Source organism: Bicyclus anynana, chromosome 10, assembly GCF_947172395.1.
Source record: "Bicyclus anynana chromosome 10, ilBicAnyn1.1, whole genome shotgun sequence".
Lineage (NCBI taxonomy): Eukaryota > Metazoa > Arthropoda > Insecta > Lepidoptera > Nymphalidae > Bicyclus > Bicyclus anynana.
In genome coordinates, this window is record NC_069092.1 from 1933321 (window position 1) to 1954224 (window position 20904).

At 35.5% G+C, this 20904-nt stretch overlaps 1 protein-coding gene across 1 annotated transcript in view; it reads left to right on the plus strand.

The window, feature by feature from the left end:
- Positions 1–20904, plus strand: part of LOC112050514 (synaptic vesicle glycoprotein 2C) — a 56849-nt gene that overhangs the window by 21049 nt on the left and 14896 nt on the right. The window contains exon 2 of the mRNA XM_024088798.2: positions 4567–4620. Within this exon, the coding sequence (XP_023944566.1) occupies positions 4567–4620 (54 nt within the window). The remainder of the gene's footprint in view (positions 1–4566; positions 4621–20904) is intronic.

Sequence of the window (20904 nt, forward strand, 5' to 3'; positions counted from 1 at the left end):
AATCTCGTTACAATGCAGAGATAGCAATTACTATACTTTCGGCGTGAATATAAAAGAAATGCTTTTAATACAAATTCAATGCGCTATGACCAAGTATGTAGTAAATAAAACTTAGTTGACTTAATGTCACAGATAAATTATTATATTTCGTAGCGTTTACGCCGTTAAGTCGAAAGTTAATTTTAAAATTAAAATTTAAGAATTCTAGTCTCAATAATTACGATATACATATTTTTTACGTAGAACTATAATGAACAATCTAAGACTGTTTTAAAAAAGTGTCAACTAGCCTGTTAAGTAATAAGTATATTAAGCTGTATAGAACGAGAGCATATAATACCAACACCATCCTTATTTAATAAAAGTTAAAAGTTTGTCACCTCATCTATAATATATACTTATAATAAATCTGTAGAGAGGTCAGGTCTGTACATGAAATATATTTCCAAAATAATTACCAGTTGATTATTAGTGATCGATACTGATGCCAAAAATGCAATCAGTAAAGTTTTCGTCTGTCTGTATGTTCGTTAGAGAAAAAAAACCTACTCGAAGGATTTTAACAAAACTTAGTACAATTATTCTTCATACTCCTGGACAGGTTATAGTATACTTTTCATCATGCTACGATCAATAGGAGCAGAGAAGTGAAGTGAAATGTTGAGAAAACGGGAGAAATTACTCCATTTTTACAGCGATACTACTGTAAGGCCTAGATTAAAAAAGTCTAAGGGCGGGCGAAGTCGCGGGCGTCTGCTCGTCATCAATATAGGTTATACTAGCCTGTAAATACGCTAGGAGCCTTGGACCTAGGGTTGGACTTACGGTGAGTTTCGACTTTTAGGAGGTAGAAGAACTCAAATGGCATATGAAGACATCTCCAGTTGCCATTCACTTAGCTTCACAGCAATTCTTCGAAAGTCACATCTGCTGCTTTGCCTGTTCTTCTCCACATTGAAATTCTTCATTACATCTTGTTCTCCACGTGGAAACACAACCTTAGTATGGACATAGATACGTCACAGGCTCTCTTTTATTTCAAGTATACAGTAATTGACTTTCCGTTTGTTTTGCTTTGAAACGAAACGTTAGACGTGTTTACATGTTCGCAAACTTTTTGCACATTAACGCGTCGCATCGCCTACGCGTATTTTGATTAAAATTCCACTCGGTGAATAAATTAGTTTCAGGTTTTCACATTGTTACATTTGGAAATACGCTAAATGTTTCGGAAAATTTATCTCTTTTATGAATAAACGGGGAAAATTTATACAGGTAAATACACAATTATAATGATGCACTTCAGTATTCTTTGGATTTCTATATTATTGAATTTTTGTATTTTCTTTCAAGGTTATGAGAAAATTTTGACCTTGATCTTGGTAAACTCGGAAACAACTTGGTTCGAAATGAAAAATTATTTCTGTAATTAATAGTCAATTGAACGAGGGAGGCTATGCTATGTACACATATACATAGGCTATATAACATCTCTATGCAACCTACAAGAGAGGAGCATCAATGACGAATTTTGAAAGCTAGGCTGTGTAAACGATTAAATTTACACAAAAATGTACAACAAGGTCCACTTAGGACAGGATAGGGCTTTTGTAGGGACTGAGCCGCCTGCATATACTATTAATTAATACTTTTTAAGTTCCTCTTTGAAAATTCTAAAAGGCATTCCGCGGACGATATCGCTGACATCATGATTTAGATTCCATATTTCACAAAAATGTACGAGCTTATTAATAGATGTAGCTCGTATATAGGTGAGCCAATTTTTCACGTAAACATCCTAGCAGGTCGCGGGCGGCGGCAGTGGCGGCACACAAGGCGCAGTTCTAGGCCGATCTATTTCGGCGGTGCTCTTTGTCAATGGCGACGAGCATTAGTACACCTGCCAGTTCACTGAACCACAATTTTTTTCTTATCGATACATCTCGTTATCTTTGAAAATTGTTTTCCCCTGCCAACCTAACACAAATGTGTTTTCTATAAAAATATGTGGTTGGTGGAGCTTCGTCTGGAACATGGTTCTTCCAAGTTTCATGGTTCAATTTTTAATGATTGTAAAACAGCGATAAGTTACTAACCGCGGTCTCGCTGGTTTAGTTCCCGTTTCTATACGTGGATAAAGAATATAGCCAATGATACTCGTTGAAAATGTAGCTTTCGGATATTGAAGGAATTTTTATGATCGATCGTAGTAGAATTTGAGTTAAATCAAACAAACAAAATATCAAATCTTTGCCCATGCTATTGAAGTGTCAAAAAATGCAAGTTTCATATCAAATTTTATAAACGTACTAAATAAAGATATTTCAGGAGGTTGACTTTAAAAACATTCTTGTAGAACTTTCATACAACTCTTTTTGTTTTTACTCTGACTGATGGACTATATAGTTAGCCCACTTAATGGGAAGTGGGAGACTATATGCTCCCGACCGATTTTTTTTTTGGCCACGGCCGCCAATCTCGTTGAAATTAACTTGTAACTTGTTAATTGTACGCAGGAGATATTATAGTACACAAGTGTGTGCGCAAGCACAGGTGCACTCTTTTTCCTTCACTCTCGACCGGTGAAAGATCAGGCGCAAGACCGACGGCTGTACGTGCTCTCCGAAGCTGGGGTGTTCAAGCTGCTATTTTGTTTTTTCTTGTAAGAAAAATCCCAATAACGAATTTTTTAGTAGACTGACCCGGGTTTAGACGCCTGGACTTCATTGTCCGAAGGTAAACCTGCTATCCACGGTACCAATGAGGCCTGGAATTTCTTATACTAATCAGTATATGAAAGAAATTAAGTATGAATATTTTATACTCCACACATACTCGTAGTCTGTAATCTATACTTATAATAAATCTGTAGAGAGGTCCATTCTGTACATGAAATATATTTCCAAAAAAACTATCAGCGGGTGATTAGTGATCGATACTGATACCAAAAATGCAATCAGTAAATCTTCACCACGCTTCGACCAATAGGGGCAGAACAGTGAAGGGAAATGTTGGGAAAACGGGAGAAATTACTCCATTTACAGCGATACTATTGTAAGGTCTGTAAAGGTCTGTAAGATTAAAGATGTTTAAGGGCGGACGAAGTCGCGGGCGTCCTCTAGTGAGTAATATAATGTAACGATGACGAAGTATGATGAGAATGGATAAAAATAGAATGTTTTTTTTAAATAGCAATTAAGCCTATTAGGATTATTTATACAGGAACAAAGGTATTATGATATTGTTAATAAGTAAATAATCCGTTTATCAGATTTACGAAGCTACAGGTATTCGATGGAGAAGATAGATAAGTCAAGAATAATACCTTTGTAGAGTTAACATTAAGTTTACATTTTGTTATTGTTCTTCTTGAAATTATTTCAAAATATGTCGCAATAAATGTTATCGGAAAAATATTGTTTTCAACAAAATGAAGGGCACCTAAGACAAATTGCTCTTAATTTTGCACTATTTTGATTTTATTTATATATCGGTATTCAGTGGCGTAACTAGGTAACCTATTCCTACTCGGACTATAGCCGCCCTCGCTACGCTCGTGCGTCTAAAAACCCTGGGGAATTGATTCTTTCCACCCTCGGTTAACAATCTACTATATCAGCATTTTTTCGTTTCCGAAATTTTCAAATTTTAGTTCGATCGCGATTTTCTGGTAAGGATTAGTGAGAGCCCTGGTTCATTGCACCTTGGATAGCTACACCATTGTAGTATATTTTGACTTAATTACTTCTTTAATTTGTCAATATATGTAGCTAGGTTTTACCTTGGTTTTAGCTATAAAATATATACACTATTTTCAAATTGGGGTTTTGTTCATTTTGTAAGTTTTAAAACTAGTATGTCGATTATTTTTGTTTTGTTTAGTTTACCTATTTGATGTTTGTTGATAATGTAAGTCGCGGTTTATAAATTACACTAATTTTATTAAGTGGAAAGAGTTTTTCCTTTAAGTGGTAATTGGTGCTGGAATGGTGATCCCGCACTAAAAAGCGAAGTGTTGGTCGACCCCCCTCCAGGTGGACTGACGACATCAAGCGAAGCGCAGGGATTCGCTGGATGCAGGCGGCTCAGGATTGTGATGTTTGGAAGTCCCAACAAAAGGCATATATCCTGCAGTGAACGTCCATCGGCTGATATGATGATGATCTATTCTGTAAAAAGGCAATAGGTAGGGCGCATAGTTCGAAGAGCCGATGGACGTTGGGGTCCCAAAGTGCTGGAATGGCGACCCCGCACTAGTAAGCGCAGTGTTGGTCGACCCCCCACCAGGTGGACTGACGACATCAAGCGAGTCGCAGGGATTCGCTGGATGCAGGTGGCTCAGTATCATGATGCTTGGAAGTCCCTACAAAAGGCGTATATCCTGCAGTGGATGTCCATCGGATGATATGATGATAATTCTGTAAAAATGTCTAATTATTTAAGTACATACTCGTACCATCGAAGTATAATAGCTTATAGTGTAGTATCAGCTCGTTCGATTGAGTATTTTGTTGTGTAGTGAACCGATATTTGGCAGCGCCGTAATCTATTTATGTTTGTTGGCAGAGAGCAAGGAGCGACTGCAGAGGGCGCCCTTCGAGACCGCCCTCCATCACGCCGGTGAGTTACCTTTGAACTTAGTGAGTTACGTATTTTTTAATGCTTCAGGTTCTGATCTTTTGAAGTTGTTAGGTTTAAAAGACTAGAGCCGGTCCGTTTGTTTATTATAAGTTTAATTGAAAGTGGGTTTATTTATTACTAGTTAACGCCCTGCGATTTTACCCGCGTATTTTCCGTTCCAGTGCAAATAAGGGCATAAAGTATAGCCTACGCAAGTGGAAATAGAATTTTCAAAATCGGTTCAGTAGATCTCATTATAATATTTATTTTGCAATTTTCTTTATTATAAACTTGTTATGTATAAGTACAATTTCTGTTACACATAAAAAAGCAATAAATTTAATTTTTTTTTATTATTTTTAAAGAGTAAAGTTAGCGTTTTTAAAGATTAAAAGATTAGTTAGTAAGCGAGATCGAAATTTAGTTCTTCAGTCGTAAATTCTTTCATGCTTTACCATTAATTTTCTGTCCTTATGTGAGGTAGAAAATGTAACTATGAATGAGTACCATATTATAGATTTATCGTCAAAAGCTAGTTCAATATAATTTATTAGAAACCACAAAGATTAAAGTAAAAATACCCGTACTAACAGATATTGTTTTAGATGTTAACTTTTGTGAATTTCAAACGTTGCTTATACCAACAAATGGTGGAATCGTTTCATTTTCAACTGTTCATCAAAAGAAACAATAAAATCTCAAGTGCGAAAATAATCTCGCTTTTTTTGATCCGCGTGACACGATGTTTTGGCGGGAAAGTTGTATTTATAGAACACGACAGACGGCCATCTTGTTTTGCATGACAAATGAGTTTAAGCAGTGCCGGATTAAGGAAACTTGATGCCTTAAGCAATTTTCCACTAAGGGCCCATGTATCCATTAGTGAATTACAAAAAAACGCACGGTTTTTGGAGTTTACTCCTTAAGAATAGATTTTTCATATATAGCCCCCCCAATGAAAATATTATGGGCAGTGAAATTCGATGAACGAATGACAGCGTTACGTTTTTGTGCGCTACCTATTTTGCGCACCTTTCACCGCCAACAGCATATGCACGCCACGGCCTGCTGCTCCTCGGTTGCGCACCTTTCACTTTTTACGCGTCAGTATTGAGACGTACATAGCGTAAACTGCGGGGCAACATACACCTATTTAGACAGTCGATCTATAGGAGTAAATTCCATTCGTGCGTCTGAGCTGACACATACTTTTTTTTAATTGCTTATATTTTCGTGTGCTCGTTATTTTCTCGGTTGTCTCTGGTACCTAAACGCGATGCTCTAAGAAATTGCTTAAATAGCTTTACTAATAATTTATGAAGTTTATAATATTTAAGAGTTTTAAGTCTATAATATTGTTATTACCTTGTACATAAATATTACTAAACTTGTGATTAGTTGTATAATTCCATTCATGGTCGAAATAACGTATAGTTACTGTACTATTACGTCAAAAAAGTGTAAAGATTTTTAACAAAAGAAAAAGTATTTATTGAATAAAAGTTCTTAAACTTCGTCTTAGAATTTGAGTTAGCTTAACGATTTATTAAATCATCTATATGTAAAGACGATTTAAGTTTTTCGAATACACGTTAGGGACCTCTATAGCCGCGGCGGTAGCTACGCCCCTGCTTTGGTTTAGAAATATATTGTGATGCGCAAGACAGGCTCAACTTTGCTATATCTTTTTTTTTAAATGACTATCTGGAGGGGAACAGTAATATACTGTTCGCCTGTGGGTACGACGGCCCCTTTATCATTGAGCTATTGACGCCGACTTCTCAACTGTACTTACTCTGTAGTAGTGTAAAAAGCTGAAAAGCAGTAATTTTTCGTTTTCGTTTTTTTAATAACCATGATTTTTTAATAACAATGAAACTTGCCCATTTCAATCCCGAGTCCTAAAACCCGTACGAACACGACTGCTATTTAAGAGTCCATGTTTGTACTGACTGGATCCCTCCCTGCGTAGAAACGCGCGCAATATGCGGTATCTGGACGCAATAGAAATTGAAACGCGTTTATTTCGAAATTATCTCAAACATATCACAATATCTCTAGTACACCAGGTCATCCAGGACAATACCCTGCGATCTTGTATCGAATCGTAAATCTATGCTGCGATGTGTGGCATAATCCAGAAAATAGCCCCAGCTCAGGATAATGCTACATGACCATTAACATTAGGACACGTAGCGCTGATTTTCAGCTGGAACCTGTGTAATATGCCTCATATAGACAGGCTCTAAATAACTGGGCAACTTAAATAAAATTTTGCAACAACAAAGAGTAGTCATTTACGAGAGACATACGTCCACTCAGTATTTGCAAAGAAATAAAGTAAGCCATTAAAAATAATGGAAACAAGCGTTGTAAGAATTAACTCTCCCCAATGTCAAAGACATAAAGTGCACGATGTCGTAGGCATTAAATTTACGATCGACCGTTATGTCCTAGGTCATAGCTTTTACTTTGATATCGTATTCTTACGGGTTTTAGGACTCGGGAATGAAAATGGCAAGTTTCATTGCTTAGGTTATTAAAAAACTAATTTATATCTATCAAAGAAAGCGGAAAATTACTGCTCTTCAGCGTTTGTCGTGACAATGTCTTATAATTCGATGGAGCCGGCTGCACACTCAAAAAAAGATGACATCATGCGTCGTTTCCTCGCTCTAGGGTTGCCAACTTTTTTTACAAGAAATAAAATATATTCTGGTCTATGAAGATTATTAAACAGTATTTTAGAAAAACGAACATTTTCTTTTGAAAAATGCAACCAATAGATCAGTATTTTCTTATGACGTTGTCACGTTCAACTATCGTCAGTAAACCGACTTTACAGACGTACCTACGACGTACAAGGCTTACCTTAGTTTAATATCTTATGCACGCCACTGGAAGGTGGCCATGAGAACTCCTGTCAATCAAGATATAAAGGTATTGAGTTGTTGTGGCAAAATCTCTGATGCTATCTTTCTACATGTTAGAAAAATTATATAAAAAGTTCGTTTAAAATTCTCATTTTCTAGCTTTATTTCTGTATTTCAAAAAAAATATACCGAGAATGACATGGAAACCCGTTTATCTAAAAATTGTTGCTTTAGTTCTTGACTTTGTTATTGCTTCTTCAGATTTACACACCAACGCGCCTTACACATTAAAAAGAAAGAAAGAAGAAATAAAAGATCTTTAATTTTAAGTAATGCCACACATCATAATATTAAATTATAAAATGGATGGATGGATGGATGGATGGATGGATGAATGTGTGGCATAATCTAGAAAAAGGCCCCTACTCTGATTTTTGCTACATGATTCTAAAAATATAGCTCTGATTTTTAGTTAGGACACAGTAAAGTTGCATTAATACGAGTACATACAAGATCAAACCGTAGAAAGTAAATAATGTGTACAAAAAAAAAAAAGGTTAAAATAAAAAATCAATCTCAAAAAACACGTAAACTCAAAAATAAAATCTACGTTTGTAATTTGTTATCTAACCGTTAGCCATTGTTAACCGAACGACTTGTCTTTCATTAACGATTTAAATGTTTTTATTATCAACAAAGCGTTGAGATTGGTTGCGAGACGTTACCCAGTGCATATTGTTTACCTTCTTCAGATACAGAAATAGATTCATTTATTTTTCTCACGAATATATATACGAAATTGGACGATTCAGAACGAACGCTTTGGTTGCGAGAACAAAGGATAAAACCATTGATGTGAAATGGACGGAGCCTGCCATAGCCAGACCTGCTTCATTTAATGAAGGCTGAAAGTTCGTCAGCCTATGTCTATGTATGTCATTCATCATATCATATCAAATTTATGAACAAAATTGTCTGTCATTTTCTGAGGAAAACAAGCTTAGATTTGGTATATATCTTATACTAAACTAGTAGTTTTTGCCCGTTTTTTACACCATTTAACTACGCAAAAAGGTATTTTTACGGAGCTCTTTAACCGACAAACAAGAATACTAATGATTTTAAACTTATTTCGTGGTTGTTCATTATGAATGATATTTAAACGGGTACATACCACGATAAAACGACGAGATTTTTATTGTCGATATTTCGACCCAGTTGCATGGATCGTGGTCACGACGGGACTGAAGTTGCGAGATGAGAAGTGAAGTCAGCTATTAGGGGCAAAATCGATCTACCCTCTTTCTTGTTCTTTTTCTTTTTTCAACGACCTCGCGTTTTTGGCTGTTTAGGCAAACCACACTCACGACATCGCTTTTGTTATTATGCGTATCGCGGCGCCCCCTTGGTTTGCACAATTCTACCACCGGGTTCCACTCGCTGGCTAGTTTGAAACCATCTTCCCGATTGAAATTTTTGTATTTTCGAATATCAATGGCTTCTCGAACTACTCGGGGTATATGTGATGTGATGTGTCCTAGTCAAGGTCCGACTAGATGGTAGTTTTAGTCACACTGTTTACCGGAAGCAGACACACACGGACAGATATTTACATGGCTCTTCGCATCACCATCCACGACACCTTGCGTCAGTGGCTACCACCCTCTTCAATCGCGCTCAGGACCTGTGTGATGACGTTCACATCCAGGCTGAGCTGGAACATATAAGCAAGGTGTTACGTCGAAATGGTCATAAGCCCCTTGTATTAAAAAATAGTTCACATCAACGGAGAGAACAACCTTTGGAAGTCGAAAGAAGAATGGCCTACTTACCTTTTGTTAAAGGGGTAACTGATAAAATTGGATCGTTCCTAAGGAAAAAATACAACATAAAGACTGTGTTTACTCCTTTACAAAAGATCGCCCACATGATGCGTTCTCCAAAGGATCGTTTGCCATACCAGTGTCCGGGTGTGTATAAAATCGACTGCAGCTGTGGTAGCTCTTATATTGGACAAACGAAGAGGCCCATAGCAACCCGTGTAACAGAACATATACGAGCGATAAAAAACAACGACCCGCAAAAGTCTGCGATAGCTGATCACATTCTACAACCGGGAACTAAACATTGGATTGAGATCCATAATCCACGCATTATTTCCACGGACCGCCACTATATACCCCGAGTAGTTCGAGAAGCCATTGAAATTCGAAAATACAAAAATTTCAATCGGGAAGATGGTTTCAAACTAGCCAGCGAGTGGAACCCGGTGGTAGAATTGTGCAAACCAAGGGGGCGCCGCGATACGCATAATAACAAAAGCGATGTCGTGAGTGTGGTTTGCCTAAACAGCCAAAAACGCGAGGTCGTTGAAAAAAGAAAAAGAACAAGAAAGAGGGTAGATCGATTTTGCCCCTAATAGCTGACTTCACTTCTCATCTCGCAACTTCAGTCCCGTCGTGACCACGATCCATGCAACTGGGTCGAAATATCGACAATAAAAATCTCGTCGTTTTATCGTGGTATGTACCCGTTTAAATATCATTCATAAACAAGAATACAACTATGAGACATCGATACTATAGGGACAGTTTATAATAATCTTATGTTCTTAAGTCTTATTTTAGTGTTAATCACACTAATATTATAAAATCTGCATTTTGAGGAATTTTGTTAATTCTCTGCTTATGTGAAATCCGCCAATCCGCATTGGACCTGCGTGGTGGACTATTTTGGCCTAACCATTTTGAGAGGGAGACTCGAGCTCTGCAGTGAATATGAGTTGATAATTAAGATAATGATGACGTTTTATACTTGGACAATTAGGGTCTGGGTCCTTGAAATCTGTTTCTTTCCAAAGCCACCATAGTCCAAACTATAATTGGCTACCGTAGGTACCTATGGTAGGCGTATAGGCTGCCTACTTTGAGTCTTCATAAAATGAGGTAAGTCTGACTATTGCAAGCTTTTGATCCATACGATACAACTTATGACCGTTAAAGCATCAAACACACTGACGTCAAGGTGGACGCTAAAGCTTCAGGGAGTTTATTTATAAAATGACAAGTGAACTCCCGCGACTTTGTCCGCGTGGAATTCATTTTTTTACAAATCCCGCGGGATCCTTTTGACGGCGCGAGAATCTTTTGACGGCCTCCGTGGCGCAGTGGATTTACAAGACGGAGGTCCTGGATTCGATCCCCGGCTGGGCCGATTGACTTTTTCTTAATTGGTCCAGGTCTGGCTGGTGGGAGGCTTTGGCCTTGACTAGTTACCACCCTACCGACAAAGATGTACCGCCAAGCGATTTAGCGTTCCGGTACGATGTCATGTAAAAACCGAAAGGGGTGTGGATTTTCAATTTTCTCCTAACAAGTTCTTCAAGTTGACTTCTTCTTCAAAAACGCAGACATCGTACATGTACAGTACATCACCGGCTTTGCACCGGCTTCATTCTGATCAGCGGGTAGAACATAATAATATTATGATGTTATTTTTCGCTTTTTAGTTTAGTGGGTACATTTTTTGGTTTTGAAGTCAGTTGTATTTTTTTTTTTAAATTTAAAAAAAAAAAAAATTTGACATATCTTTTTTATATGACCTATATTGCCATTCTCCTCCAACTAGTCGGGAAAGACTGTATTAGGAATGGGTACGACAATAGACCAACGGGGCGGGGTTCGAACCACCACTCCTTGGTGATGAGTCCGACCGCTTTACCGTTGAGCTATATGAGCTATTGAGGCTCATGATTGCCAGTATATGCAGCCAGCCAGTAATTGACCTGCGGGAAGGATTTTTGATATATTGATCGCCAAACATCTGAAACCCGCAAGCAACAGCTGTAAGCTGTAACTGTAACTCAAGCTATAACAAGCATCTTGTTTTTCACAAATTTTATTATAAACAATACAGAGAAGGCGAGAGACGTTGTCCAGTGTCAGACAATGACGTTCATATATTTCACAATGTTTACGAGTGCAGTGTGGTTATCAATGAAACGAAAAACAGCATAAATTATTCTGTTAACTTATTTTGATGGGCGTTTCTCTGGTTGTTTTTGTGTTATTAAGTGTCGTAATGTTTTTAACGGACTTCAAAAAAGGAGGAGGTTATCAATTCGTCGGAATCTTTTTTTTGTGTTTGTGAACCGATTACTCGAAGACGCCTGAACCGATTTGAAAAATTCCGTTTTCGTTTGAGAGAGTATGCTTTTCAATTGGACTTTAATTAACACAGCACTACCTTGGTACCGCCTTCAAACTGATCACACTGAGCAAACTGAGAAGGTAGCACATACGATGTTATTTTTCGCTTTTTAGTTAAATAAATAACATTAAAATACAATTTTGAAGTCAGTTGTATTTTTTTATTAAGAAAATTCTTTGGCATGCAGGTTTCCTCAAGATGTTTTCTTTCACCCTTTGAAACACGTGAAATTTAATTTCTTAAAAAATTAATGGTAGACTGCCTGGCCCTAATTTACTTGATATGTAATGACGTAACAAAAATAAATCTTATTATCTCTTAGTATTATTATTATCTCTTAGTATCGATTACTTCACACATCAATTAATTAATTGTAGTAACCTGTGGAACCACTTTATCTACAAATGGAAAGACTTATTTTAATCTCTACTAATCTAAAATAGTTTCTTTCTATCCATTACATAGGTTTCTATGTTTATATTGTTTATATAATGTAAAACGTAATTAGTTCTGAAGCATTGAAATTGTAAAAAATCGATAAAATAGTTTCAGTAGCTTAGAGTCTAAGCGTTGTGTTGTTCAAACAAACACACATATTAATTTTGTATTCTCGTAAATTACTAAGATGGCAGAGATTTAATAATTTACAGACATTATAGAGTTGCTGTAAGAAATATATATTTTATAGGAATTAGGAACCTACTTCAATAGGCTACTCGCCTGCTGTATAAAACTAAGTAGATTTTTTGCATATAGGCAGTTTAGATACCTATAGATAGATAGATATAGAAACTTAATCACATTTTATTTGTGAAAATAAGCTCGTAATTGTCATATTTTTATAAAACAACATTGTATTTTTATCACGTCACTTATATTAGCCGAAATGTACACTAACACAATTTTCTGTAGCAAAAAGCCCTAATCGAAACGTAGCCTTTATGAAAGACGTCACGTGCTCATTTGCTGTGTCATAATTTTTACTGCATATTATTGATAGGACAAAATAAAATGTAGCTTATACCTAATACTTCAATAATTCAGTTTAAACACTATTTAAAAAAGAAACAAATAGCTTATTTACATACATAATATTCAGTTCAAATTGCTCTACGATTAGATCCGTTTTCTATTAACTAAACTTTAAAATAATTAACCTAAACGTCCAATAATTTATTATGTCAGCCTTTGAAATTGTAGAACATTTCAATAAAATTAACTCCAACCATCGTCCTATTTTTAAATGCTGTAGACATGTAGGTATACGTATATTATCACTACGAAAAATTTATTTCACTGACGACATAATTATTATCACATTAGCGTAGGTTGTGATCTAGATCGGTCAATGAACTTCTTTATTTTTGGTAAATTGCGTGTTATTAAGAAACTATCGAAATCTTTGTTTATATACACATCCACAACATGAAAGAGCTGTTTTTGAGACTTGATAAAGCACAGTTTTCTACATAACTTATGTTTAAAGTACAATTAAGTTCTCTATGATAGTTTTTAAAATCTAAAATTGCGGTTTTAATAAATCTATGCACGCTACCGATGGGATTTTCCACAGCAGGGAAATCCGCGGCGTTCAATACTAACCCCTTTACATCCATTACCCGTCAATACGCCATGGAAACCATGTTGGTTTATGGCGTTTTGTAATATACTCGCAGTATACATTGCACTTACTGGAATGTAGTCGTATGTAGAAAATACTATCCCCATTCACATACGTTAATGTTGAACTATATTAGTGTCATTTTAAATTTTACTTAGCACCAGGGATGTTACGGAGCTTCGACTCCAGCTCCGTTATGTCGGAACTTCCGATTTTATTATTACACCTTTTCTTTTTATTCTTTACAAGTTAGCCCTTGACTACAATCTCACCTGATGGTAAGTGATGATGCAGTCTAAGATGGAAGCGGGCTAACTTGTTAGGAGGAAGATGAAAATCCACATCCCTTTCGGTTTCTACACGGCATCGTACCGGAACGCTAAATCGCTTGGCGGTGCGTCTTTGCCGGTAGGGTGGTAACTAGCCACGGCTGAAGCCTCCCACCAGCCAGACCTGGACTAATTAAGAAAATTTCAATCTGCCCAGCCGGGGATCGAACCCAGGACCGCGCATCCCACTGCGCCATGGAGGTCGTCAAAAACCTTCGACTCCGACTTCGGCTCAGACACTTTAAATCGGAGGTTTAGATATAAACTCGTCTCGTTATTTGTGATAATCATAGGCTATATTTTATTCCCGTATTACCACGAGAACGGGAACAATGCGGGTGAAATCGCTGGTCGTCGGCTAGTGTACTAGTAACTAAGTAAATAGTAAAAACGCATGATACCCATAGTGAGTACCTTCTAACAATAGATTACTTTCATCGAATGGCACGACGACATAGTAATTCAGTTCCCAGTTTAGGGCGGTGGGGCCACGGCTTTTAGCTAATGAAGGGCGGCGGCGTGACGTCACAAGGTTGCGACCAAGGGCAGGTGCAATTTAATGACCGGAGGTAATCGCTGGCTGATAACAATTTAAGGCTCGCCTTGGGGAGTTTAGCACACAGAACATTGAAAACGCTAAAGCCTTATTAATTCTTAATAATTTCTTATTGGTGTGTGAACTAACGGTTCACACACCAATGTAAAGTTACATAGACGTTGCTAACACTGCCACTAATAAAATTATAACGTTTTTCCAATTGATTTTTTTTGACATGATCATTTTAAAATCCTCACGGTTAGTTCTTTAATGTTTCTAATTGTAAATTTTAAACATGGTCATGGTATACCATTTTAAAATCATCTTGAATTGCTCTTTAATTTGATACCCATATTGTAGTATTCGAAAATATGTATTTTTTTCACCTCAAGTCTATAGAGTCGTCGTGTTAGTTTTTTTTTAATTTCACCTATCTAATAAGCGAACACTTGGGTTATCAAGATGAATTTAACGATATCTTAAATAAATCCGTTCAGCGGTTTGAAAATATGAGGTAAAAATAATATTACGCGTGAAAAACATTCCCTTCATGGCAGTCGGGCCGTAAGAAATCTTTTTAAATACTACAAACATTACAATAATGTTTAAAAAATTTTATTTTTGTTTTAGTGGTGTTACACACAAGCTTTTCATTACCACCAACCCCGTATAGATTAGAAACTAGTCTGCATCTGTAGCCAATTGGCAAGTCGATTCTCTTTCTACGATCGCAAGCTCTTCGAAAACTACAAAAATGTATGGGTATGATAGATCTTGATCACGTGACCTGTCGATAGCAAACGTCACTCCCAGTTTTCGAAGCGTTTGCGATCGTAGAAAGAAAATCGACATGCCTTTTGGCTACAGGGGCTGGCATGTTCCAAAAATACGTGGAATTTAACTGTTTTCTATTTCAGTCGGTATTAAGAGATTATTATTCTAAATTCATTTTAAAATAATAACCTCATTGTTTATGTAAAACATACAATAAATCTGAACGTCGTTTTAGTTGTGAAAGTGTCATTCGGCGTATTATTTCCCGAATTCCTATAATTACTAGGTACTTTTAACGCAATAAGGATTTAATAATGAAGGATTCATTCATTAATTTTTTACTCATTACAATGTATGTAACAAAGCTAATTTTTTGATGTTTTTATTATTTATTTTTACTCTATTGTACAGAATACTGCATATTCGTAAGTATCACTATATAAATATCGTCATGAAGACCTACCCAAGCCTCGTAACAAATCGGATCACGTGTGCGTTTAATCATAATCTAGCACACCTACTTACCAAAAACAAAATAATTAATATCTAGATTCATAAACTTTCCTACGTGTACACAATTGTTGCACCAAGTATTAAGTAATCTAATTTGTTATTTTCCCCGAAAATCGAAAAGTCCATAAACTTACGTGGATGGTTTTTTATGGGTTCTTAACAGACAGTCAGCTGGCCTATTCATTAATTTAGTCTTTATTAACAACCTATTACAATAAACATCAAATCAATTGAGAAATGTTATCTACCTACTGTATGGTATTTACGAATGGTTGTCAGTCAGAGTAGAGTATGCATCGGATGACATTTGTTACATAGAATCTTAACTTCGTAAATTTGAAATTTAGTGAACGCAGAGCCGATAAAATGTATGTCTGTCTGTTTAAAAGGCAAAAATTTAAAACAAGTTTGTTTGTGTTTCGGTATCGTGTAAATAATTACGAGAAACATTTGAGAAAACACAGATATTTTAAAATCACGGACACTTCAATTTTATTTACATGTACGTCGGCGCGAGATCAACGTATTGATCAATATTTGTTATTACCACAGAATAAAGAATGATACAGAATGAGTCTATACAAGCAGGGCGGTGAGGCCAGTGAAACCCATAAAGAAAGAAAAGTCACGCGACTCCTTAACATCGGCGTATACAACCTTTTTTTCATAATTTGTACTTTTATGTTATTATAGTTAAATAAAATTTAACTATAATAACATTGAACGACGTGAATTCATATAAAAACTAAAAATCAAATAATAATGGTTAAAAAAACATAAACCTTTAAGAAATACTCCATCATTTATCATTATTTTAGTTTTTGTGTACAGTTTTAAAAATATTTAAAAACATAAGACGCCATTTTTCTTGAATAATATTGAAAATTACTGATGCGACGCTTTGTGTCGTATTGACTCGAGAATGTATTCGTTTTTGAATTGCATTTGGAATGGCTGCATCACTGCCGTGTTCCGTCCGCTCTATCTGCTTAATATTCTTTAATCTCGGACATATACATAAACTAACTCCACTCAATAAATAAATATCTGCCACTTCGGAATATTCCTTCCCCCCAAAACGTCAGAGACGAGTCCATCAGACCATCAGATGGTGGCAGTAATATTTTAATGGCTCGTAACGTTTTAATGATCTGCAAGATATAAACAGGATATAACTGGATACGATATTACGGAAGTGTACTTCGAATCTGTACTACAAGCAGTGGCGTAGCTAGGTAAACAAGAGCCCTGGGCCCTAAACGCTAACGAAAATTTCTCTCAAACGAGTCTCAAACGGTGGAGGAAAAGCATCGTGAGGAAACTGGGAATTTTCTTAATTCTCTACGTGTGTGAAATCTGTTGGGCCAGCGTGACGGACTACACTTCTCATTCCGAGAGGAGACTCGTTCTCAACAGTTACCTAATTTAAAGGTTGTTGATAATGAAATGAAGATATTTGATGACACAGTGTGTTCATTGGAAACTGTTTATTGTATTTTTTATAATAATTATAAATAGGCGGCCTATGTTACTGGTAGCTAACCACAGGTATTGAAAATTTCAGAGCGTCGGAACGGTAACTTAGTTAGCTACCAGAATCAAGAATTTTCGTAAATAAAAAAGTTTATCGCCTCATCTCATCGAGATGAAGCTACTTAGGAAAAATTAGCTTGTTGGTAATCAGATGGCCTAGTGGCAGTTTGATACTGTTACTGTCACGTAACGTAAACGCGAGTTTCTAAGGAATTGAAACAGCACCATCTTGTGGCACTACTGCACAACTGTTTCAATTCCATATAAATTTGCGTAAACGTCAACGTGATAGTAACACTATGAAAATATTGAAAACTCCCACTAGGCACACTGGTGTACAAAATGTTCTAGGGATCCCCGACTATGTGTTGCAAACGCAAAAATTATCATTTTCCATTTGGCAATAAATATAACAGTCAAAAAAATCTATGCGGCTATTTTGAATATTTTGAAATACGCTTCTTTTACTGTTTCGTTCAAAATTTGCGTCCGTTTACATGATTCTTTCCAGAGTCGCGATTTAGGACATTGTCCGCATAAATCATATTAAAACGTAAATTAAGTCAGTTACCCTACAAAATTATCGTTTACTGTTTACACGTTCAAAAATCAATCATTCTGTTACAATTATATCATGTAAATAAGCCTGATTTAATTTAGTTCGGCCTGATTGAAAAATTCTGTGCGGCTATTTTGGAATACGCAACTTTTGTCGTTCCGTTCAATGATTATTTTATAGTATCAAAGAGTAAAGACGATACAGTGAGTCTTTACAAGCAGCGTAGTGAAGCCGGTGAAACCCATAAAAAACAAACGTCACCAGTCTCCTTGACATCAAACTTATTTTCATAATTTGTATTTCAAAATTTAACACTAATAACAATTCCGTAAATGAATATTAATAATTATCAATAAAAAAATACTCCATCTTATTTCTTTAGTTTTTGTTTTTAAAATACTTAAAAACATAATACTCCATTTTTCTTGAATATTAATGAAAGTTACTGATGTGACGCTTCGTGTAGTACTGACTCGAGAATGTATTCGTTTTTAAATTTTGTATTTGGAGCGGCTACGACACTATTGTGTTTCGTGCGCTCCATCTGCCTAATATTCTTAATCTGTGCTATAGATATGTAACGTGCTTTCAAAATCACCACAAAAAGTGATCTATGTATATAGTTTTTACACTTCGTAAACACACAACTCGACATTATAGACAATATTTGGGTATTATGTGTTTATAGCTTTCGTTGTTTAATAAGCGATTAAATGAAATTAAGACAATTATGCACATTTGTTCGCCTCAGTCTTAATGCGCTAGTGCCCTATCTGTCATCGATATAAATCATTAGATGGGCCCCTCCATATTAAAGAACGCACAACGTTATGTCATTACTAAAAGACGTGCACGCACCTCTTAACTTAGTATGCAACAAACGCATGCTGTGACTTAAAAAAATATTTTACTGTTTTTTTCTTGCTTAGTCTCATAATTATGCCTTCTTGATCATTTTGGAAGTGTAAAAACACAAGCCGCAAAACGAATAATGACAAAGTTGTTAGTTTTCATTCGTAAGTATTTGCGAAACCAATGACAATTTCGCGACGCTTTGGGGCCCGTCTAACGATCTACGATCGATGCTATATCTAGTATAAAATATCGTTGGTTCCGTTGAAATTTATTTGTTTTTATTCGAAAATATTTGCGAAACCAATGGAAATTTCGCGACGCTTTGGGGCCCATCTAACTGTCTACGATCGATGCTATAGTATAAAATATCATTGGTTCCGTTGAAATTTATTTACGTAAGTTTACATCAGATTGTTTCCAGAGTCGCGATTTAGGACATTGTCCGTGCAAACCGAATAACACCGCGTATAAATAGGCTGAAACCTTGTTGCGGGTATGTGTCGTTATCTAGCGTCGTGATATTACACGCGACTCGTGCGGCGCTAGGTCGCGAGTGACGGCGGTGACCAATTTTTTGGCAGCTTATCAACGTGTGGGTCAATGCATGGGCGGAGCGGAAATAAATCATTTTCAAAGTCAAAGCCAAATCGTTTCATTCACGGTTATAAAGAGTGTGGTTTAAGCGCTTTGTCTATGTTCTGTAGTTTAAACAGTGGGAAGAATGTTTATGTTCATTACGATTCTTCAATACATTTGTTCTAAAAATATAGTCTTAGTCTGAGAAGAGCCAAACTCTTTTAGGCTTTTATTACTCGTAGGTACCACAAAACTATTTAAATCAAATCAAATCAAATCATTTATTTGCTAGAATGTGGTACATGTTTTGGTCTTAAAATTATTGAGTCACCTATACATTCAACCGATTACAGTATGCAAAATTTTTACAATTAAAATATTAATTTCAATAATTTATCCTTATAACATAATTATATTTGATGTGAAAATTTACAATAAAAATTTCAACCTAAATTTAACATATATTTATTACAATTTTTATTATCAATTTTTATTATAATAAACCATAAATAAAATTTTGCTATTTACAGAACAAAACTTTAAATGAAAAAGAAAATGAAAAATAAATCGATGATGAAAATTAATAGATTAAATTGCTTATGTCATAATGTAATTATTTCATGAAATTGATAAATTCATTTATATTATAAAAACTCTTTTCGAGCAGCCATTTATTTAATTCTTTCCTAAAAGTTTGGAGAGGCATTGCTTGCAACTTACTGGGTACATTTTGGCTGACATATTTTATGAGGGAATCTTTGGTTATTTCCGTCTTTATGCTTAAAGTAGTTAGGGTATTTCTTAACAATAATACAAATCTCTCTTACATACATACTAGGTAGCGGTAATATATTCAGCTGTTTAAATAGTGATCTACAACTTACAAGCGGTCCTACACCAAAAATAGCTCGAATGCACTTTTTTTGTGTCCTAAAAACTCTTTCAACGTCAACAGAATTGCCCCAAATAGGAAGCCCATAAGAGAGGACTGAAGATACATAGCCATGATAAGCAGTTATTGCAGCTTCCTTAGACACTGTCATTCTTAATCTCCTTAGTACATAAACGAATTTATTTAATTTACCGCACACAACATTGACATGTTGCTTCCAACTACAGTGCTTGTCATATATAATTCCTAAGAATTTACTCATATCAGTTTCGCTAATATTTATATTATCGTAGTGAACACTTAAAGGAGCCCTTTTTGAATGATAGGAGTGAAATTGCAAAATTTTTGTTTTTCCTAAATTAACTTTTAAATAGTTTTGTCCCAACCATTCTATCACATTATTTAGTGCTTCATTTACAACCTGTTGATGATCAATGTTATTATTTTTTATTAATATTGTTGTATCATCTGCAAATAAAATGCAAGAATGATTTACACATTTTGGAAGATCGTTTATATAAATTAGAAATAAAAACGGACCCATTACACTGCCTTGTGGCACGCCTCTCTGAACTATTCTGAATTTAGATCTAAATTTGTTCTTAGCACTATTATTTATTTTACATATTTCAGTGCACTGCATTCTATCTTTTAGGTACGATTCAAGCCATTGATGAGCTTTACCTCTTATACCATATTTTTCTAGTTTTCTTAAAAGTAATTTATGATTTACATAGTCAAATGCCTTGGTCATATCTAGAAACATTGCAGTAATAGGTACCTTGTCATTCAAATTTTCTGTGATTAGTTTAATAAGATGAAAACATGCTAATGTAGTTGAACTTCCATCGCGAAAGCCAAATTGTTCTTTAATAATTATATTGTTTTTATCAAAAAAACATTTTAATCGTTTTAACATTACCTTCTCAAATATTTTAGCAAGAATGGGTATTAGAGTAATGGGTCGGTAATTGTTAATTTCTTTAGGATCATCCTTTTTGAACAATGGTTT